Consider the following 22,750-nt stretch of genomic DNA (forward strand, 5'->3'; position numbering starts at 1 on the left):
TGTGGGTGGCAGGGCCCCAAACACTTGAGCCATTTTGCATGCACTGCTTTTCCCAGGCCATTAGCAGGGAGCTGGATCAGAACTGGAGCAGCCAGGACGTGGACCGGTGACCATATGGGATGTGCATATTACAGATGGCAGTTTTACTAACTATGATGCCACAATGCTTGTTCCTGAGTTGTGTGCGGGTGTGTTTTTTTTTGTTTTGTTTTGTTTTTTTGTTTTTTTGTTTTTTAAGCATGTTTATTTGGAAGTCAAAGCTATAGAGAGAGGGAGGGAAAGAAAGAAAGATCTTTTGTCTGCTGGTTCACTTCCCAGGTGGCCACAATGGCCAGGGCTGTGTCAGGCTTCATTAATGGGGAGCTAGACTGGAAGTGGAGCAGCTGGGAAATGAACTGGTGCCCATGTGGGATGCTGCAGATGGCAGATTGACCCACAACCTTGGCTCCAATAGTGAGTGTTTAACAGTACAAATGGACAGAGCACATAGTACTCAGTTCTTCACATAATCATGTTAAAAAATACGTATAGTAGTAGCATTAAAAAACCCAAAAATGTATTTGAAAGGCAGAGAGACACAGACATCTTCCATTGCTGGTTGACTCTGAATGCCTGCAACAGCCAGGTCTGGCTCTCCCATGGTGGTGGCAGGGACCCAAGTTCTTGGACATCATCTGCTGTCTTCCACACTGCTTATTATGAAGAAACTGGGATCATAAGCAGAGCTAGGTCTGGAATTCAAGCACTTTGATGTGGGGTGGAGGTGTCCCTAACTGCCACACCAGATGCCCACCCCTTGGTGACAGCATTTCTTGGTAGCATAAAATGTTGGAGTGTTAAGATCTTTGAATTAGCCGTAATTATATTGCTCTATAACATATAAACTTAGTTGCTTAAAACAACAAGCATTATCTCAGTTTCTGTGGGTCAGGAAACAGTGCTTACCTTGGGATTTAAGTGCCTGCCGCAGCTTCCAAGAACACTGACTTCTGGGAGCTGAAGGGCGGCAGAGGCTGAAGGAGGCGGAGACAGCTGAACGCAGCTGTTCTTCCCGCCTTCCACACTGCTGTGTTTAAAAACCAGACTTAGCCTCACTGAAGGAGTCTGTTCCTTGAGAGATGACTGCTCACCCATCCTGAAAACTACGAAGGGATGGAAAATTATCAGGGAAGAAAGCAAAAATGGGAAAATTTTAAGGCCGATTTTTCTAGTGCATTGGGAGAAATCTCAAAGTAACTTCTGTAACTATACTACTCAGCAGGAGTATAGTGAGCATGTTTTGGAAAATAATTTTTAACATTTTTAAGCATTTAAAAACACGTAGTCCTTCATTTTAATTCAGTTAGAGCTCCTCCAGATACAGTTGAGAAATGTAGCTTTATTAAAGGCAAAACTAGGCCGGCGCCCCAGCTTAATAGGCTAATCTTCTGCCTGCGGCGCTGGCACACCGGGTTCTAGTCCCAGTCGGGGCACCAGATTCTGTCCCGGTTGCCCCTCTTCCAGGCCAGCTCTCTGCTGTGGCCCGGGAGGGCAGTGGAGGATGGCCCAAGTGCTTGGGCCCTGCACCTGCATGGGAGACCAGGAGGAAGCACCTGGCTCCTGCCTTCGGATCAACGCAGTGCACCAGCCACAGCGGCCATTGGGGGGTGAACCAACGGCAAAGGAAGACCTTTCTCTCTGTCTCTCTCTCTCACTGTCCACTCTGCCTATCAAAAAAATAAAGGCAAAACTAGCACAGTATAAGTTCAGGATTTTAAAAGTAATTGTTTATGCTTTTTGAGAGATGTGTTATGCTTCTGGATTTTAAAGCCCTTTGAAAATGTGAAGGCTGGAGAATCCAGGCTGTAATTGTTCCTTCTTTGTGAAGGAGGGAAGCCCATCTTCTTGGTGCTTGACAATAATTTATTTCTGCTTTTGATAAAATAACTGTGCAATGTATTCTCCTCTGCTTGTTTTAAATCATACTGCTTATTGGGCAAAGAAATTCTGTTTGTTTTTATACTTAGCAATTACAGGAGGACTTCAAAGAGTTCATGGAAAATGCATATTAGGGAAAAAAATGCATGGGTTTCAAATTTTTTTGCACGAAAATAAATGTCTTTTAATTCCATTTTCCGTGAACTTTTGACGTGGGAGTCATACATACTGGAGGGTATCTAACATGGAATATTAAGTAATAAAACTTAGCAACTTCATGGTTTTAAAAATATCCATGAAAAGAAACTTTTCTCTCTTTACATGGATTTTAGTATATTGCTTTTCTTCCCTCTGATTCATTTTACTTAAATCCATATTCATTTTGCCTTTTAATGGTATGGTTTAATTTGGTATCTGGGTTACTCATTGTGAAAGTGTTTAACATAGGGGTGTCTCTTACAGGAATCTTACCCCTCTTCTTCACCAATATGGTTTGTGGACTCCGATGACCCAAATCTGACCTCAGTTCTGGAGCGTCTTGAAGAGTCTAAGAACAACAATTCGGTGAGAAAATAAACCAACCTACTTTATTGTTTTTTCATGAACATTAGACTCATATAGAACTTAAGGGTTAAGAGATATTGTATAAATGCAGATTATAATGATTATTTGATAATCTTAGAGGGGTTAAAGAGCTGGGATTTTGTTTTTAGTCTTAAGTTCTATTTACTTCCCGATTCTCTCTCTTTTATATGTATATACACACACACACACATATACATATACATATATATATATTTCCCATAGATGTTGTCTTTTTCTTTTTTTAGATTTATTTATTTATTTGAAAGGGAGGGAGGGAGGGGTCTTCCATCTGCTGGTTCACTCCTCAGATGGCTACAACAGTTGGAGCTGAGCCAGTCTGAAGCCAGAAGCTTCATCTAGATCTCCCATGTGGGGGCAGGGGCCCAAGCACTTAGGCAGCTTCTGCTGCTTTCCCAGGCCACAGCAGAGAGCTGGATTGGAAGAGGAGCAGCCGGGATAGAACCGGCGCCCATATGGTTTGCCGGCATCGCAGGCAGCTGTCTTACCTGCCACATCACTGCGTGTTGTCTTAGATTAGGAATTTGGGTTCTCTTTCCCTAAATCCTAACACCAGGCAAGTTTGGTTTTTTTTCTTTTTTTTTTTTTTTGCTATAAGCCACTAACCAAAGTGGGAATTGAATTAGAAACAGACAGACAAAGGTGTGTGTTAGGAGATGATGATAGAATGGCACCAGTGCTAATGTTAGGGAGTTGCTTTTTATGTCAGGGGTCTGTAAGACTGCAGTCAAAGCCAAAGATACTCAGATAGAAAGTTCTATTTTTTTAATATATAGTAGTCTTCCCCTTATCTTCAGGGTTATATGGATGATACCAAACCCCACATATACTGTGGGGATGTCTCACACACATGAGGTAAAGTTTAATTTACAAATTAAGCATAGTAAGAGATTAGCAACAGCTTCTAATAGAATATAACAGTCAATATACTGAAGTAAAGGTTATTTAACACTTAGGGATTATTTCCATAATTTTACATTTAGTGTTTTCAGACTTTCATTGACCGTGAGTAACTGAAGCAGTAAAAACAAAACTGTGGGGTTGGTGTTGCGGCATAGTAGGTAAACTGCACCCTGCAACGCCAGCTTCTGGGATGCCAGTTCGAGTCCCGGCTGCTCTACTTTCAATCTAGCTCCCTACTAATGTGCCTTGGACAACAGTGAAAGATAGCTCAAGTGCTTGGATCCCTTTACCCATGTGGAAGACCTGGAGGAAGCTCCTGGTTCCTGGCTTGGGCCTGGACCAGCCTCAACAATGTGGGGAGTGAATCAGTGGATTGAAGAGTTTTCTCTTTTTCTCCCTTCCTCTCTCTGTAACTCTGCCTTTAAAATAAAAAATAAACTAAATCTCAAAATAAAAAAGGGGGGTGGGGGAGGGCTGGTGCCATGGTGCAATAGGTTAATCCTCTGCCTGCAGCGCTGGCATCCCATATGGGCGCCGGTTCGAGTCCTAGCTGCTCCTCTTCCAGTCCAGCTCTCTGCTGTGGCCCGGGAGTGCAGTGGAGGATGGCCCAGGTGCTTGGGCCCCTGCACCCGCATGGGAGACCAGGAGGAAGCACCTGGCTCCTGGCTTTGGATGGGCGCAGCTCCGGCTTTTGTGGCCATTTGGGGAGTGAACCAACGGAAGGAAACCTTTCTCTGTCTCTCTCTCTCACTGTTTGTAATTCTGCCTGTCAAATAAATAAAAATCTAAAAAAAAAAAGGCAAAACTACAAGTAAAGGGGGGACTACTGTTCAAAGAAATGCAGCGTTCCATTTTTTAAGAAATTTAGGGGCCGGTGCTGTGGTGTAGTAGATAAAGCCACTGCCTGCAGTGCCGGCATCCCATATGGGCGCCGGTTCGAGACCAGGCTGCTCCACTTCCCATTCAGCTCTCTGCTATGGCCTGGGAAAGCAGTAGAAGATGGCCCAAGTCTTTGAGCTCCGGTATCCATGTGGGAGACCCAGAAGAAGCTCCTGGCTTTGGATTGGCGCAGTTCCGACCGTTACAGCCAACTGGGGAGGGAACCAGTGGATAGAAGATCTCTCTCTCTCTCTCTCTACCTCTCCTTTTCCCTCTGTGTAACTCTAACTTTCAGGTAAATAAATAAATCTTAAAAAAAATTTAAAACTCAGCCGGCACCGCGGCTCACTAGGCTAATCCTCTCCGCCTGCGGTGCTGGCACACCAGGTTCTAGTTCCGGTCGGGGCGCCGGATTCTGTCCCAGTTGCCCCTCTTCCAGGCCAGCTCTCTGCTATGGCCCGGGAGGGCAGTGGAGGATGGCCCAAGTGCTTGGGCCCTGCACCCCATGGGAGACCAGGAGAAGCACCTGGCTCCGGGCTTCGGATCAGCGCGGTGTGCCGGCCGCAGCGGCCATTGGAGGGTGAACCAACGGCAAAGGAAGACCTTTCTCTCTGTCTCTCTCTCTCACTGTCCACTCTGCCTGTCAAAAAAAATTTTTTTTAAACTCTTCTTTGAATTTGAAACTCTTTAAGTGTCCATTGTGAGAAAACTAGTAAAATATAGGATAGCAAAAAGAGGTAAATGAAGGTCTCTCATACTTTTTCAAATGAATAAATGAATCTTTAAAAAAAAAAAAAAAGAGTTACAAGAGAGAGAAGGAGAGAGAGAGGTCTTCCATCCACTGGTTTACTTCCCAGTTGGCTGCAACCGCCAGAGCTGGGCTGATCCAAAGCCAGAAGCTTCTTCCAGGTCTACCATGTAGGTGCAGGGGCCCAAGGACTTGGGCCATCTTCTACTGCTTTCCCAGGCCACAGCAGAGAGCTGGGTTGGAAGTGGAGCAACAGGGACTTGAACCGGCACCTGTATGGGATGCCGGTGCTGCAGGTGGTGGCTTTACCAGCTATGCCACAGTGCCAGTCCCTCCCATACTTTCTTTTTTTCTTTTTCTTCTTCTTCTTCTTTTTTTTTTTTTTTGACGGGCAGAGTTAGAGACAGAAAGGTCTTCGTTTTTCCGTTGGTTCACCCCCCAAATGGCTGCCACGGCCGGAGCTATGCTGATCCGAAGCCAGGAGCCAGATGCCTCCTCCTGGTCTCCCATGCAGGTGCAGGGCCCAAGCACTTGGGCCATCCTCCACTGCTTTCCCAGGCCACAGCAGAGAGCTGGACTGGAAGAGGGGCAACCGGGACAGAATCCGGCGCCCCGACTGGGGCTAGAACCCGGGATGCTGGCGCTGCAGGTGGAGGATTAGCCAAGTGAGCCACGGCGCCAGCCCTATACTTTCTTTATTGATATAACTAGTAGTGACATGATGGCTATTTTCTACCAGTGTGTTTGTTTTTTCCCCTTTGATAGTGAAATAGTTGAGTCATATATTCTAAGTAATCTTACAATCTTATAAACATTATCTCGTTATATTTTCTCATGACTTTGTAAAGGCCTTATGGAAAAAGTCAGTTGCGGGTAACATGATTGTTTACCTAAAAAATATCTAAAGGAACCAACAAAAAAAAATTTTGTTAAGATGGCTGGTTGGGGCCAGTGCTGTGGCACAGCAGGTTAATGCCCTGGCCTGAAGTGCCGGCATCCCATAAGGGCTCCAGTTCTAGTCCTGGCTGCTCCACTTCCCATCCAGCTCTCTGCTATGGCCTGGAAAAGCAGTAGAAAGATGGCCCAAGTCCTTGGGCCCCTGCAACCTGCGTGGGAGACCCGGAAGAAGCTCCTGGCTCCTGGCTCCGGATTGGCACAGTTGTGGTCATCTGGGGAGTGAAGCAGCGGATGGAAGACCTATCTCTCTGTCTCTACCTTTCTCTGTAACTCTTTCATATAAATAAAATAAATCTTAAAAAAAAAAAAAAAGATGGCTGGTTAAAATTTCTATTCTATGAAAATCAATAGCTTTCCCAGATTTCAGCTAAAAAAAAAATAGAAATTACAGTAATAAAATATTTTATTGATAAAACTTTAATAGCAATAAATTTTGGTGTGCAGGATTTATATCAAGGAAATTGCAGAATTTTGTGAGTGGAGAGAAATATGTGGATGCTCTATGCCTGTTTGGCAGACTCCACATTAGGTCAATTATTTGCATATTTTCATATTAACTTTTTTTTTTAAAGATTTATTTATTTATTTGTAAGAGTTTCACAGAGAGAGGAGAGGCAGAGAGAGAGAGAGAGAGAGAGAGAGGAGAGAGGTCTTCCATCTGATGGTTCACTCCTCAGTTGGCTGTAACGGCCGGAGTTGAGCTGATCCGAAGCTGGGAGCGAGGAGCATCTTCCAGGTCTCCCATGTGGATGCAGGGACCCAAGGACTTGGGCCATCTTCTGCTGCTTTCCCAGGCCATAGCAGAGAGCTGGATCGGAAGTGGAGCAGCCTGGACTAGAACCGTTGCCCATATGAGATGCCAGTGTTTCAGGCCAGGGCGTTAACCCACTGCGCCACAATGCTAGCCCCTTCATATTAACTTATACACCTAATGCAGTTTTAGTAGAAATCAACAGATTGATTTTTGGAAGTTGACAAAATGACTCTTGTTTAGAAGAGTGAGTGATAGGGATGGTTGTTTGGCTCTTTGGTTGAGCTATGGCTTGGCTTGGACTGCCTGCATCCTATCACATATTGGAGCATCTGGATTTGAACCCTAGCTCTGCTTCTGTTTCTGGCTCCCTGCTAATGTGTACCCTAGGAGGCAGAAGATGATGGCTGAAGCCAGCAGCTTCTTCTGGGTCTCCCACGCGGGTGCAGGGCCCAAGGACTTGGGCCATCTTCTGTTGCTTTCCCAGGCCACAGTGGAGAACTAGATTGGAAGTGGAGTAGCTGGGATTTGAACTGATGCCCATATGGGACTGCAGCTTTATCTGCTGCGCCTCAGTGCCAGCCCCCCAGAAATGATCTTAAAGTTAAATCTGTGTTTGCCTGATTTTGTAACAAACAAAAAAAAGTAAATATATTTACATGAAAAAAAAATCCCCTCACTTTCTATTCTTTCTTACAGTCTTTTTCAGCTTATTTTTAAAGATTTATTTATTTGGAAAATGGTGAGACAGAGGTCTTCCATCCACTGGTTCACTCCCCAAATGGTCACAGGTCTAGGCCAGGTCTAGGCCAGACTGAAGCCAGGATTCATCCTGGTTTCCCACATGAGTGACAGAGACCCCAGTATGTGGTGCAGCTTCCAGTGCCTTCCTAAGTGCGTTAGCAGGGAGCTGTATCAGAAGCAGAGCAGCTGGGTCTCCAGTCAGTGCTCCAGTGTGGGACGCTGGCATCACAAGCTGAGGTTCACTCCCGACGTGGCGCCCTGCCGTTTCCCTTCAGCTCAGTTTCTGGAGAGAATAAGCGCCTTTCATCACTTAATTCATTCTAACCCGTATTCTGTCTTCATTGCTGGGCTACAATTTACTTCTTAGTTGCCAAATGCAGTGACTCCTTTTTAGTCCCCACATTGGCTCATGGTAGTATTTTGGTATTTATGACTGTTTCCTTGTTAATATTCTTCCGTTCAGCAAATGTTTATTACTTAATGTCGACCCATAATGAATTGGTTGAATAAAAATAGTATAGCTTTACGGTAGAACATTCCATTGTAGTTTGAAAGAATATAGCCAATCCTCTGTAAGAGCATAAAGTTCAACTATAGACTTAGTGAAAAAGGGAGGCGTGGAATATTGTGTGGAATCTGGCCTTTTTATACAGTGTCGTGAAAAATGTCTGTATATATGTTGGTTTATACATTTCTCCTGAGTGGATATAAGAAGCTATTAATAGAACATAGAAAAATATTTTTTCTAGAAACGGATTGGCTCCTATGCCTGACTGTGATTAGTGGTGGGTATGAAAGGCAAGTAAGGCAGGTTTTTGTCCTCTGGGAACTGATAATCTGATGGGAACTTCCATCAGAGCACTGTCTAATTTCTTACTACCCTACCGCAGTCTCCAGAGCTTTTGTTGCTTGATCTAGCTCTTCTCTTCTTGCTCTGTACTTTCCTGCTCTCTTACTTAAGTTATGACCTCTATTCCAGTGATTTCTGGAGTCTGTATTTCACTAGAAGTTATCTCCAGAGTTCCAAACTCAGATATCTGTCCATAGGACATACATGTTCAGGGAATCTCACATGTATGTGCCATGGGTGATCAGAATTGCATCTAAATTACATTCATTTGCCTCCTAGCACTCTACCACTCTACCATGTTGTCCCTCAGAATCTTCTTTGTGATTCTGAGTGGGACAAAATGAAATCATGAAACTAGTCACCCATGTCTGAACCGGAGAACTCCCTAGAATTCTTTTCTAGGTGTAATCCTCCCCCTAAAAACCTGTCTAGTAAGATTCTAATTCCTGTGTGTCTTCTGAATGGTTCTCGGACCTTTCCCTGTGTTCTTACTTTCTCTCCCGTCCGTCACACGTTCTGTGGGGGACGTAGGATCGTAGCTTTGGAGGACGTTTCTCCCTGGTCTTGCCGCCAGGTGTGAGTCCAGCGCACTGCTGCCTGTCCTGCGGCACTCCGCTGCTCCTCCTTGTGCTGAACTCGCAGTGTCCAGTCCGCACTACTTGACCTTCATTCTGTACCCAGCGCGAAGGAGGGCTTACTGGGCAGGTAACAGACCCACAGTGGGACTTCGCCTCCCTTTAAGCATGAGGATTTTTGTTTGATGCCAATCGTTTAGTTTTCCTCACTTCTGCTTGTTCCTTTGTCCACACCGTGGACAGAATTGTTCTGTGCTCTGTTTATCCCATTCTAATCCTCTGTTTTATTTGTCTTTGGTAAAACTGCTGCATTTTCTTCATCTCTTTTCTTGGTCAGAGACCCAAGAACCTGTTCCTGACCAAGTGGAGTAGCTGCCTTATTCACTCCCATTTGATCCTGATAAGTATTTGTCAGTGTTCTTAAACCATGACTGCTAAAATTAGACATTGAAAACAATGGTAAACTACAAAACACATGTTTGTGCACACAGTTCACCTTGCCTACTTGCTTAAATATGTTGAGAATGGAATCTGGAGTTTGAAAATGGACATTTGAAGATAACTTTTTTGCATAGGTAGCTTAAAAGCCTGCTCTGAGCCAAGTGTTTTCATGGAAGCTTTCATTTAATAGTCACCATTCTGAGGAAGTTTCAATTTCTTTGTTTTACACATAGGGAGACTCAAACTTGGAGAGTTCGACACCATGTCTAAGCTCATGTAGCTCACATTTGCCTCTGTACTCTAAGACAGATACGACTATGGCATATACAGTTTTATAATCTCTGTACAACGGCACTGCCCATGTTTATGGCCTTGTTAATGCAGGAGTGTTCTCTTATCTGAGGTTGTAAGTTTCTAGAAAACGCGAAATTGAACAATGTCTAGAACTCTTTTCCTTTGCCTTTTTATTAATGTCATTCTACTGGGTGTCAATTTTAGGGCTTTTTACTTCGGCCATGGTAACTTTATTATTATTTTTTTTGTAGAACTTTCTTACACTAGCAGCCCCTAAGATATTTTAAAGACTGTTATTTTGTCCATAGGCTGCAGTGGAGCAGTTTGAACTTTTTCATTTCCTTCTGGATTGATTACAGTAGTTGTAGCATTGTTCATGTCTTCTAAGGGCTCTTTAACTTAATGCTTATTTACTGAAATGTGTTTTGTAGCTTCGTCAGCAATTGAAGTGGTTGATATGTGAACTCTGCAGATTATATAACCTTCCTAAGCACCTGGATGTTGAGATGCTAGATCAACCACTACCCACGGGTCAGGTAAAGTAAAAATTCTCCAGTGTTCAAGAGCTAACATGAATTGTCTGAAACAAAAGTAAAACTCGGATGGTATTTCCTTATTATTATTATACAGCTGATTTAGAAATTAGTTTCTGTGTTCCTATTGAATTGCTTTGTTTCTTTTGTTTTAGTACTGAAACCTTTTCATTTTTTGGAGCTGATGGCATTTACTATGACAGGCAAACTATTGCCCCAGTCTGCACCTCTGTTTTTGTTGTGAATATTCCTGGTTTCCACGAATGTTCCTTGCTTCTCTGAATACCTCTGCATTGCAGGGGAAGGTGACTGGATAAGCAGTCTTCTCTAGTCCATCTGTGTTTCTCAAGGCCTAACCCAAACGTTACCTCCTCCGAGCAGCAGAAGTTCCCGTTAGCTCACCACCTCCCCTAATGGCTCTCGAGCTCAGGATTTACCTACTTAGGCATTGGTTATTGACTTTTTACCATAGTAAATGAGGATTTCTTTTATGCTACCCACTGACCCACCCACATCTGCTTCCTGAATCCTTCTATCTAGTTACATGTCACATGGATAATCACTGTTGATCATTATGAATAGTTTAGTGTAGAGCCAATTTTACTCTTAGGAAATTGCCTTTCTTGTGCAACTTTTTGTTTTCCAGTAGCCCCGTAGGATAGGAACTGTTTTAGAAGTGGTGCTCTATCCCTCTCTGAGCTCTCTCTCTTTTCTAGACCCTGTGACTCATGGGCACTGGTCTTGACGCTTTATTCTCTGGACTGGCTGTGCACACACACCTTGAAGTTTTTCTTGCTTGCTCTCTGAGTAGATACATTGTTTCTAGAATCTCATGTCATCTTTCTTGGCTTACCTTTTCTTATTTTACCTGAGTACATTATCAAGTAAAACCCTAAGAAACCACTAAAGAGTGGTACATTTTCTGAGCTTGTGATAAAAATGCTGGTCCGGAATGTGGGTTCTGGAACCAGAATGCCTTGGCTTTGAATCTCGTTTTCGTGACTTGTTGGCCATGTGTGCTCTTGGACCAGTTATAATCACTTAGCATCATTTTGCAAATGAGAAATGGAGGAAATAATAGTAGTACCTACTAGTTTTGGGAGCTGTGAAGATATAAAAGAGTTGGTTCATGCAGCTCATTTTAGAATAGCGCCTGGCACATAATAAAGCTAACTTCTGTTGTATTCTACTCTCACACTTGATTGATAATTTGGTTTACTATGTGATTCTAGGTTGCAGATAGTTCTGCCTTGGAATTCAAGGGCTGTGTTGTGTTCTGGTCAGTGTGCTGTGGAAACCCAATGCCACTCTGTATCTTACTCATTTCTGCGTGACTTTCTCTCTGAAACGCTGGAGTTTCTTCTCCTTGGTGTTCTGAAATATCACAATGACTAATTTTGTTGTGGGTCTTTTTTCATTCATGGTGCTGGGTGCTCAGTATGAGTAGGACTTTTTAAATTTGGAATCTGAAATCTTATGGGTTTTGTTTTAAAAATTTCCTCCCTTCTGTTTTACTCATTTTGAAATGCCTACTGCTTGGATTTCAGACCTCTTGGCTTGAGCCTTTATCTTTTGAGCTATTTCTATATTCTCTTCTTTTAATTTGAAATTCTAAAATATTTTTGTGATCTTTCAACTTCTGAAATTTTATTTGAAAAGTCGTGAGTTTGTTTTATTTATTACTGCTTACCCAGTTACCCTAAAAGTTACCAGGAAACAGCAGATTTCTCCTGTTTCAGTATTGTATGCTCTGACTAGACTTGTCTGGACAGTTCTGCTGGTATCCTTTGGGGACTGTGCAGTCACCGGTGTTATCTGGACATGAGAAAGCACTGGAATGTCACTCCCATGTCCTTCTGCCTAATGGCATCTCCTCCTCGGGGCCTCTTCGCGTGGCTCTCTCTTCAGGACAGTCAGGACTCCAGTTTTGGTTTCCAAGAGATGAAAATGGGAGCTGCCAGGCTTTTTGAGACTTAGACCTGGAGGAAGCAGTGTGTCATTTCTATGACCTCTGTCAGTGAAAGCGGCCAAGATTTCCTGTGGGATGGGATCATGCAAGGGCACAAAAACCAAGTGGTGTGGCTTGTTGGGGGCCATCCAAAAGCGAGCCGTTAGTTCTAGAAACTCTATCAGTTCTTATTTATAACATTGTGTTTTTGTTTTATAGATATAGCCTGTTCATGAGGCCTTTAGTGTTATTTTGGTGCTTTTTAGTCTTTTGACATCTCAATATTGTATATTGTATTTAATAAATTTTTTTAGGTTATCTTGGTCTTTTTTTAAAATTTTTTTTGAGTTTTTTTTTTTTTTTTCCACAACAACAAAAATACTAAAAGGAATAAACTAGTAAGTTGTTCCTTAACAGTCTAGACAAGGGCTGATCCTGTCATTGTCTCTCATAGTGTCCATTTCACTTAGCAACAACAACAATTTTTTTTTAAATTTTTAAAGACTCCCCCTCCCCCCGCAGTTCTGTATGTGGCATAGTGGGTTAAACCGCTGCTTGCTAGGTTGGCATCCCAATCGGAATGCGCATTTGAGTCCTCGCTGCTTTTAAGTACTATGCTAAATGCTCACCTCTTGAATTTGTTTCAACAAACGTAGGGGTGTACATTTTGAATGTGTTTGGCTTTATTGCACAAGTTTTAAAATTTAGTATATTTTCTGGAAAGCTTTTTTTTTTTTTAAGTAATTTTATTCCATCTGTTATTCTGCATACCCATACTTTTCAGACTTTTAACTATGGAATGTAATTTAAAATATGTAAAACATGGCCTTGGCTCAATAGGCTAATCCTTCGCCTGGGGCGCCAGCACACCGGGTTCTAGTCCCAGTCGGGGCGCTGGATTCTGTCCCGGTTGCCCCTCTTCCAGGCCAGCTCTCTGCTGTGGCCAGGGAGTGCAGAGGAGGATGGCCCAGGTTCTTGGGCCCTGCACCCCATGGGAGACCAGGAGAAGCACCTGGCTCCTGGCTTCGGATCAGCGTGGTGCGCGGCGGCCATTGGAGGGTGAACCAACAGCAAAGGAAGACCTTTCTCTCTGTCTCTCTCTCTCTCACTGTCTACTCTGCCTGTCAAAAAAAAAAAAAAATATGTAAAACATAAGCTTAGGGAACCGTAATTAAACCTGGGGATCACCACTGAGCTGCCGCCCAGGTGGAGGGCTAGAACATTCTAGCACTGTGGAGACTGTCTGTGGTCTCCTTCAGTCCGGTCCACTCGTGCATGCAAGTCCTTTCCTCTCCCCCGCTTCATCAATCATGTGTGTCCTTAAGCAATGTCATTTGTTGTTGGCCTGTTTAGGGTTTCATATTAAGAGCGTTCTTTCATATCTTTATTTTGGTTAATATTGTGTGTGTGTGTGAAACTGGTTGATATTGTATGTATCTAGTTTTTTTTGTTTTTTGTTTTTTGTTTTTTGTTTTTTTTTTTTTTTTTACAGGTAGATTTATAGACAGTGAGAGAGAGAGACAGAGAGAAAGGTCTTCCTTCTGTTGGTTTATTCCCCAAATAGTTGCCATGGCCGGCGCTGCGCCAGGAGCCAGGTTCTTCTTCCTGGTCTCCCATGTGGGTGCAGGGGCCCAAGCACTTGGGCCATCCTCTACCGCTTTCCCAGGCCACAGCAGAGAGCTGGACTGGAAGAGGAGCAACCGGGACTAGAACCCAGTGCCCATATGGGATGCTGGCGCTGCAGGCGGAGGATTAACCAAGTGAGCCACGGCACTGGCCTCTAGTTTTTTAATTGCATTTATTCCATTATTTGAATATGCTGTAACATTTGACTCTTAGTGGTATTTGGTTGTGACTAGTTTTTGTCTATAAGGAAGAGAGCTGCTATGATCTCTTGTTATTTCATAGTCCCTTTCTACGCATTTCTCTGGGGCACGTACTTGGGAGATGAGTTACTGGACTATGAGCCCAGTTTCTTCTTAGCCCAAGAGTTGTCTGGGGAAAATATCCTTCCTTTCTTTTTTTTTTTTTCTTTTTTTGACAGGCAGAGTGGATAGTGAGAGAGAGAGAGACAGAGAGAAAGGTCTTCCTTTGCCGTTAGTTCACCCCCCAAAGGCCTCCACGGCCGGCGCGCTGCGCTGATCCGAAGCTAGGAGCCAGGTGCTTCTCCTGGTCTCCCATGGGGTGCTGGGCCCAAGGACTTGGGCCATCCTCCACTGCACTCCCTGGCCACAGCAGAGAGCTGGCCTGGAAGAGGGGCGACCGGGACAGAATCCAGCGCCCCGACCGGGACTAGAACCTGGTGTGCCGGCGCCACTAGGTGGAGGGTTAGCCTATTGAGCCACGGCGCCGGCCTGAAAATATCCTTTCTAAAACATTTTATGCTGACTTTAGAACTTTATCGTTAGAGGATATGGCCTGTGGCCTCTCTGTTGTGTTATCAGCAACTGCTTAGACCGAACCATTGATGTGATTGTTGTCTTTGCTCACTGCTGTTTCTTCCGTGTGCCACACACCCCTCTTAAGAATACCCGTCAATGGTATCTTGTGTTGTTTTCTAGGAAGGATTTGTTGGATTTGGAGAGTGTTCTTTGAATACTTGGCTGTCTGTCTTTATCATTCATTAAATAATCTATATTGGCGTAGAGCAAGCACTGGTGAACACACACACACACACACACACGGCACCTGTCTTGATGGAGCTAGATGGAGAAAAAGTTTATAACAGAGTCTCCTCCCCGTTGTTTACACTTTATCTTCTGGTATCTGTTGTTCAAGATTGTTTGATTCTTGTATTTTATTTTTTCATTCTGGAAGTTGTATGCTTTCCTCTTTAACTGTGAGTATGGGTTTTACTTTCCAGTATTCTTTTGGGGCATTCAGATCCCTTTAATGCTCTGAAGTCTGGTGTGCACCTTTGGCCTGGTGGTCAGTGGTGTGTTCTGTGGGAGTACCTGGGTTTGAGTCCTGGCTGTGTACTTTTGGCTCCATTTTCATGCTAATGTGCACCCTGGGAGGCAGTGTGTGATTGTTCATGGAGTCTAGTCTCTGCCACCCATCCTGGGGACTTGGCTTGAGTTCTGGGCTCCTGGTGTTGTGGGCTTTTGGGGAGTGAACTAGCAGATGCAAGATAGCTGGGGTGTCTTACTCTTTCTGCCTCTTAAAATAATTAAAATCTTTAGCTTGGCAACATTTGCTTCTGTTACCCGTTTGATTTCTTTTCCTGAATGCTCTGGGTAAATATACCTATGTGTCTGTCTTCTGTGTCCTTTAACTGTTTTTTTTTTTTTTAATGTTTTTTAAAGATTTATTTATTTATTTGAAAGGCAGAGTTACAGAGAGGCAGAGGCAGAGAGAGCGAGCTTCCATCAGCTGGTTCACTCCCCAAATGGCCGCAGTGAAGCCAGGAGCTTCTTCTGGGTCTCCCACACAGGTACAAAGGCCCAAGCATTTGGGCCGTCTTTACTGCTTTCCCAGGCCATAGCAGAGAGCTGGATCACAAGTGGAGCAGCCAGGACTTGAACTGGCACCCATGTGGGATGCCAGCACGGCAGGTGGCAGCTTTACCCACTGGCACTTAACTGTTCTTACTTCCATCTCTTTCATTCAAAATTCCCCATCTCCTTTCTGTCCACATTCTAAGGTAATGGCACATTTGGTCCTCTGAATTATAGACACTTGTCAAGTCCATTGTGCTCTCCAGCCCTTCGACTTGACTGTTCCCTGCCTCCCTCTCCCTCGAATCTTATTTTTAATTTCCTGGAACGGTCTTGTACTTTGCATAGTAATCTTTTTCTGTAGTATTTTCTCAGTTACTGCTAAAGATCCTGTTGAATTATTTTATTCTCTTTGTTTCCTTTGGTAATAATGCTTCCCATCACTTGTTCTGCTTATTTGACTTGAGGACTTTCTTTTAGGTTATTAGTTTTCTTCAACTGTCTGGTGATAACTTGGTTTTCTACTCACTTACGGATGAGGATGAACCACTGATGAGTGTCACCTGTTGATGTGATTGTCCTCAAATTGTCACTCTTTTTTTTTTTTTTGACAGGCAGAGTGGATAGTGAGAGAGAGACAGAAAGGTCTTTGCCGTTGGTTCACCCTCCAATGGCCGCCGCAGCCGGCGCACCACGCTGATCTGAAGGCAGGAGCCAAGTGCTTCTCCTGGTCTCCCATGGGGTGCAGGGCCCAAGGACTTGGGCCATCCTCCACTGCACTCCCTGGCCACAGCAGAGAGCTGGCCTGGAAGAGGGGCAACCGGGACAGAATCTGGCGCCCTGACCGGGACTAGAACCCAGTGTGCTGGCGCCGCAAGGTGGAGGATTAGCCTATTGAGCCACGACGCCAGCCAAATGGTCACACTTAACCACTGTGGCCTCTACTCCAAGTTTCCCCACCTTTGTTCTTCCTGTGGCTTAAGGATGAGGAGGTGCTGGCAAATGGGCTTTCAGACTTCTGAGTGAGAGGGAAGTGGTGGGAGATCTGCTACGTTACTGAGTTACATTAAAACCATCTGTCTTGTCTTTGTGATTCTGGCACCCGTTGTAAGAGGTCATCAGGAGAGGCTTGTTATATAGCGTTGTGATTCTGACCAACTGCAGTGGACAAGCATAACAAAGCATTTGTGATTCCTTTGGGAAAAAAAATCTCACTTCTTTTTTTTCTTTTAAACATGCATTTATTTATTTGAAAGGCAGAGTTACAGAGAGAGAGAGAGAGAGATAGAGAGGTCTTTCATCCGCTGGTTCACTCCCCAGGTGACCACAACGGCTGGAGCTGTGTCAATCTGAAGCCAGGAGCTTCCTCCGGGTCTCCCATGTGGGTGCAGGGGCCCAAGGACTTGGGCCATCTTCTGCTTTCCCAGGCCATAGCAGAGAGCTGGATCGGAAGTGGAGCAGCTGGGACCCGAACTGGCGCCCAAATAGGATGCCGGCATTGCAGGTGGCGGCTTTACCTGTGCTGCCCCACTAAGTTTCTCAGGGATCGCCTCTGTTATCTGGGTTGGGGGTGGCTTTGTTGAGGCCAGCGGTCTGACTGCACGGCTTTACTGTGTCCGCTAGCCTGTCCCCGTGGTTTTAATTTGCTGATGGTGTTTGTTTTTCTGGTGCCGCAATGAACTTACTCATCTTTAAAATTCTTTGGTCATTTCTGTTTGGTTTTGGAAGGAAGACCAGGCCACATCTTGAAATGAGCTTTGTCTTAGGATTTCACAACTCTGATTGGCTTTTATCCTTTGGTGGTGAGGGGTGGGCTCAGCTTTCTTGTTTGTAAAATGAATGACAGGGGCTAGGTTGATGGTCACAGGCATGGCTGCATGTCAGAATCACCTCAGATAGCTTTTTGAAAATAGATTCTCTGGGGTATGCTTTGAAATTAGCATTTCAAAAGTGCCTGTTAGTCACGGATGCTCTGAAACGCATGTCTGGGACTTTCAGGCTAGGTATGTTCTTTAGATACCAAAAATAGTTTGGTTTGGAATATGCAGTTTAGGGACATGAAGATGGGGTGAATCACGACATTTTGGGAGCTGCTGCTTCCTTCCTTTTCTCACTTTCCAGGAGACAAATAATAGATGTCTCAAGAAACACAGATTTAAAACCAATACGTCTATTCCACAAGGAGTTCTCCAGCTCGCTAGTCCAGCAGAGCTGCCTCTGAGATATGCAGCCTTTATTTCCTTAGAGTTACGCTGCATCAGATTATCTGAGAACAGAGGCTGAGACCTTTCTTGCTCTGATTTGAGCTCTGGACTGGGTCCTAACAAGACTCCCTTGTGATTAAAGATGCCTGTGTGTGCCGTGTCCGTGAGCACTTGGCCACAGTTGGACATCCCATCAGATTCACTTGTGAGTGGGTGCTAAATTGTGTCCTGTAGAGACATATTCTGTGTTAATGTTTTTAGAAAGGAAACTGGTTGTCTTGTGAAGTGGTGATCGTTTGATAACTTTTTCAGTTTTGTGATGTGTCTTCTTTAGTAACATACCAGACCTTTTTGAATGCAAGGCAGTTGAATTTATATGACGATTCAGGCTTTTTGAAGTTAAAAAGGTAGATACTTTAAGGAGTAATAGTTTGGGATATTTGTTTTAAATGAAATAAGCCATTGACCTTAAACACACAGCCATTTTATTATACATTACCCTTATTTTAAATCAGGTTATAAAATTTTCAGTTTTGCCTTTTATTTGACTGACTTTGTTTATTCCTAAGACATCTTAAATTGAGTATGTCATGTACACATGTATGTGTAGATCATGGACACATATGCATATCATACATATATAACAGACACAAATATTACATATGTAAATGCATAATCACATGTAAATATGCTTGCATTATTATAGACTGAATTTATAAAGATTTTTTTTAACTGGACTTGAAAAATTGATGTTTCAGTTTTTTTTTTTTTTTTTTTTTGACAGGCAGAGTAGACAGTGAGAGAGAGAGACAGAGAGAAAGGTCTTCCTTTTGCCGTTGGTTCACCCTCCAATGGCTGCCACGGTAGCGCGCTGCGGCCGGCGCACCGCGCTGATCTGAAGGTAGGAGCCAGGTACTTATCCTGGTCTCCCATGGGGTGCAGGGCCCAAGAACTTGGGCCATCCTCCACTGCCCTCCCTGGCCACAGCAGAGAGCTGGCCTGGAAGAGGGGCAACCGGGACAGGATCGGTGCCCCGACCGGGACTAGAACCCGGTGTGCCGGCGCCGCAAGGTGGAGGATTAGTCTAGTGAGCCGCGGCGCCGGCCGAAAGGTCTTCCTTTTTGCCGTTGGTTCACCCTCCAATGGCCGCTGCGGCCGGCTCGTTGCGCTGATCCGAAGCCAGGAACCAGGTGCTTCTCCTGGTCTCCCATGCGGGTGCAGGGCCCAAGGACTTGGGCCATCCTCCACTGCACTCCCGGGCCATAGCAGAGAGCTGGCCTGGAAGAGGGGCAACCGGGATAGAATCCGGTGCCCCAACCGGGACTAGAACCCAGTGTGCCAGCGCCGCAAGGCGGAGGATTAGCCTGTTAAGCCAGGGCGCCGGCCTAATGTTTCAGTTTTAATAAGCTCACTGTTAGTGGACGTATAGCGGCCAGGTATTGTCCTCAAATCCGCTTCACTAGTCTTCTCATGTACTCAGTGTGTGCCTATTGTTTCTGTGTAGACCAGGAAAATCCTTTTTGTATTTCAGAATGGGACAACAGAGGAAGTCACTTCAGAAGAGGAGGAAGAGGAAGAGATGGCCGAAGTAGGTATTTTATGTAAGAATAAGATTTTATAAATACCTTCATTTTTTAACATTTTAGTAACTCTCTAACCTCTCATAAAATAGCATTAATGAAAAACACCTTGTGTTTGGAGTGGAATATAACTGCTGAACTGTGACGTCAGTGCTGTGCCTTTGAGCGAATTACTTTATCTGAATTCCATGAATTTGATTTTCTGGAAAATTAGAGTAGAACTAACATTTAGGACTGAAATTATGTTTACATTTAATAGTAATCAGATTTTAATCTGTACTTTGTAGTTGCTCCTCCCCACAATAACCAAGTTTAAAAAGTTCTGTGCTTGAATTAAAGAATTTGAGAACATTTCAGTTACTACGTTACTCCTCACTAGAAGCAATCAAATGGTCTTTTATTGAAAAATTATCTAAGAACTTTGTTTAAGGTCATTTTTTTGTACTGTTTAAAAGGATAGCTGAGACAGGTAATTCAATCAGAACAGAGATTTATTTTCTCATGGATTTGGAAGCTGGAAAGTCTAAGATAAGGTATCAACCTTTGGCGTCTGGTGAGGGCCTTTTGCGGCCTGGTGTGGCAGGAGGCAGGAGGGCAAGTGTGGGGGAACAAGCTTGATACATCTATGGGGAGCTTTCCTCATAAAGGGTTTAACCCCACCGGTGAGGACGAGCCCTGCTGAACCTCATCACCTTTTAGAGACCCCCACCTGCTGGTAATACTACGGTAACCGAACCTGATTTGGAGGGGATGCATTGGAATCCTAGCAAATTTGATGCAGCAAATTCCAGTGAACGAGGCATGTTAGTCATTGATAGACTTTTAGAGGTTTTCAGGCCCAGATGCCTTGCTAACTTCTAACTTTGAAGATCTCTGTCTTTAACTACCAGACAGAAGTTTATGTGAATTCCATGGCTTTGATTTCTTTTTGAGATTTTTTTTTTTTTCCTGTTTTAAAATTAGTTTGGGGCCAGCATTATAGTGTAGTGGGTTAAGCTGCCACCTGTGATGCCAGCATCCCATATGAATACCAGCAGTACTGACTGCTCCACTTCCAATCCAGCTCCCTGTTGTTGGACACCTGAAGGCAGTGGAGGATGGCCCATGTCCTTGGGCCCCTGCTACCCACCTGGGGACGGGGATGGAGTTGCAGGCTCCTGTCTTTGGCCTGGCCTAGCCCTAGCTGTTGGGGCCATGTGAAGAGTGAACCATTGGTTGTAAGGTCTCTTTCTCCCTCTCCTATCTCTCCCTCTTTTTTTTTTTTTTTTTGACAGGCAGAGTGGATAGTGAGAGAGAGAGAGAGAAAGGTCTTCCTTTTTTTGCCGTTGGTTCACCCTCCAATGCCCGCTGCAGCCGGCGCATCTCGCTGATCCGAAGCCAGGTGCTTCTCCTGGTCTCCCATGCGGGTGCAGGGCCCAAGGACTTGGGCCATCCTCCACTGCCTTCCCGGGCCACGGCGCCAGCCATGTCTCTCCCTCTTGATCTGTACCTCTGTCCTTCAAATAAGTAAATCTTCAAAAAAAAAAAAAAAGTAAAATGAAGTTAGTTCAGGCTTTGACCTTATGCTCTTGATTTAGATATTTTTTTAAAATCTAAAATAAACTTTCAGAATGCCTTAGAACTAATGAAGGGGGCCGGCGCCATGGCTCAACAGGCTAATCCTCCACCTTGCGGTGCCGGCACACCGGGTTCTAGTCCCGGTCGGGGCGCCGGATACTGTCCCGGTTGCCCCTCTTCCAGGCCAGCTCTCTGCTGTGGCCAGGGAGTGCAGTGGAGGATGGCCCAAGTCCTTGGACCCTGCACCCCATGGGAGACCAGGACAAGCACCTGGCTCCTGGCTTTGGATCAGCGCGGTGCGCTGGCCGCAGTGCACCGGCCGCGGCGGCCATTGGAGGGTGAACCAACGGCAAAGGAAGACCTTTCTCTCTGTCTCTCTCTCTCACTGTCCACTCTGCCTGTCAAAAAAAAAAAGAACTAACAAAGGAATTGTAGGCTTGTGTTATTTATTTATTTTTTTTGTGAGTGGGAATAAAACGATTCTTAAAATTCTAGAAAAAGAAGTTAGAATGACTTTTTTGGGGGCAGATCACTTGTTTTAATATTTTTGTGTAGTTTATCTTAGGTAGAGTACACTGCATAAAAATATGAAATCCTTGGCCGGCGCCGTGGCTCAACAGGCTAATCCTCCGCCTTGCGGCGCCGGCACACCAGGTTCTAGTCCCAGTCGGGGCACCGATCCTGTCCCGGTTGCCCCTCTTCCAGGCCAGCTCTCTGCTGTGGCCAGGGAGTGCAGTGGAGGATGGCCCAAGTGCTTGGGCCCTGCACCCCATGGGAGACCAGGACAAGCACCTGGCTCCTGCCATCGGAACAGTGCGGTGCACCGGCCGCAGCGCGCTACCGCGGCGGCCATTGGAGGGTGAACCAACGGCAAAAGGAAGACCTTTCTCTCTGTCTCTCTCTCACTGTCTACTCTGCCTGTCAAAAAAAAAAAAAAAAGAAAGAAATCCTTTGCATGGGTCTAGTATACAGTGAGGTAGACATTCACTCAGAGGTGATGAACTTTGCTTTTTCCTTCACGAGATGACAAATAAAGGATGCTGACTTTTAAGGAAATCTAAAGTGACCGAGGGCTGGACTTCGGAGTTGTCAGATTTTAGGAGACCTGAGAAGAAGATGTTCTGAGCCACTACCCTAATGTGGGAAAAGCCCCGGGAAGCCGCGGGTGGCCTGTGTTTGGGTGCATTGGGTGCTGCCGTTTTGGGAGAGAAGGGGCGATGTGTCAGGAGCCGTGGAAAGCAAGATAGGCCACGAGAAAGATGGCTTACGTGGTGAGTGTACGCAGAACAGGTTTCTGTTGGATGTACTGCTGACAGGAAGGCTTTAAACAAGGAAAAATGTGCTGAGAACAGGGGTTTGGAAAGATGATGGTGAGTTCTTTTTAGGGTGTGCTGATTAGTATTGAGATGAGGTTTTGTGGATGGGAATGTGATCGAGTAAGGGTGTACAAGGACAAGACACAGACTAAGGGAATTTGAGAATTCTGAAGGAAACAAGTGTGGGTGGGCACCAGGAGAAGAGAGCCCATGTGTGATACGTGAGTCTGAGAGTGGAACGTCCTCGTGGTGGAAGAGATGCATTCCAAGCAAGAGGCTGATTGAGTCTGGATAGAAGGTGGTCAGTAATCTGGTCTGGTCTAGAAATCCCAGAATTAGTCAGCTTGGCGAAAATGGAGAGAATAAGTATAAACTACTCCTTTAGCGATTTTGGCAATTGAAATAGAAGTAGGATATTGGGAAAACTGAGGATTAAAAAATTCTGCAGAGACTGTATGTAGGAGAAAGCAGATGACGTGGGCAAGGAGGGAACATACTGATGTGGAAATTAAG

At 44.7% G+C, this 22,750-nt stretch overlaps 1 protein-coding gene across 12 annotated transcripts in view; it reads left to right on the forward strand.

Annotated features, from left to right (window-relative positions):
- The window catches only part of UBE2Q2 (ubiquitin conjugating enzyme E2 Q2), a 68,945-nt gene that overhangs the window by 12,737 nt on the left and 33,458 nt on the right, over positions 1-22,750 (forward strand). For 9 of the 12 annotated variants that reach the window (XR_009867330.1, XR_009867329.1, XM_062206382.1 and 6 more), the window contains exons 2-4: positions 2,380-2,481; positions 10,094-10,198; positions 19,316-19,372. Coding sequence is in view for 10 of the 12 variants with exons in the window: in XM_062206382.1 (XP_062062366.1) it covers positions 2,380-2,481; positions 10,094-10,198; positions 19,316-19,372 (264 nt within the window). In the remaining 2 variants the exon portion in view is untranslated. The remainder of the gene's footprint in view (positions 1-2,379; positions 2,482-10,093; positions 10,199-19,315; positions 19,373-22,750) is intronic. The other 3 variants (XM_062206387.1, XM_062206383.1, XM_062206380.1) reach the window with 2 other exon arrangements.

Source organism: Lepus europaeus, chromosome 11 (genome assembly GCF_033115175.1).
Source record: "Lepus europaeus isolate LE1 chromosome 11, mLepTim1.pri, whole genome shotgun sequence".
In the NCBI taxonomy this organism is placed as follows: Eukaryota; Metazoa; Chordata; class Mammalia; order Lagomorpha; family Leporidae; genus Lepus; species Lepus europaeus.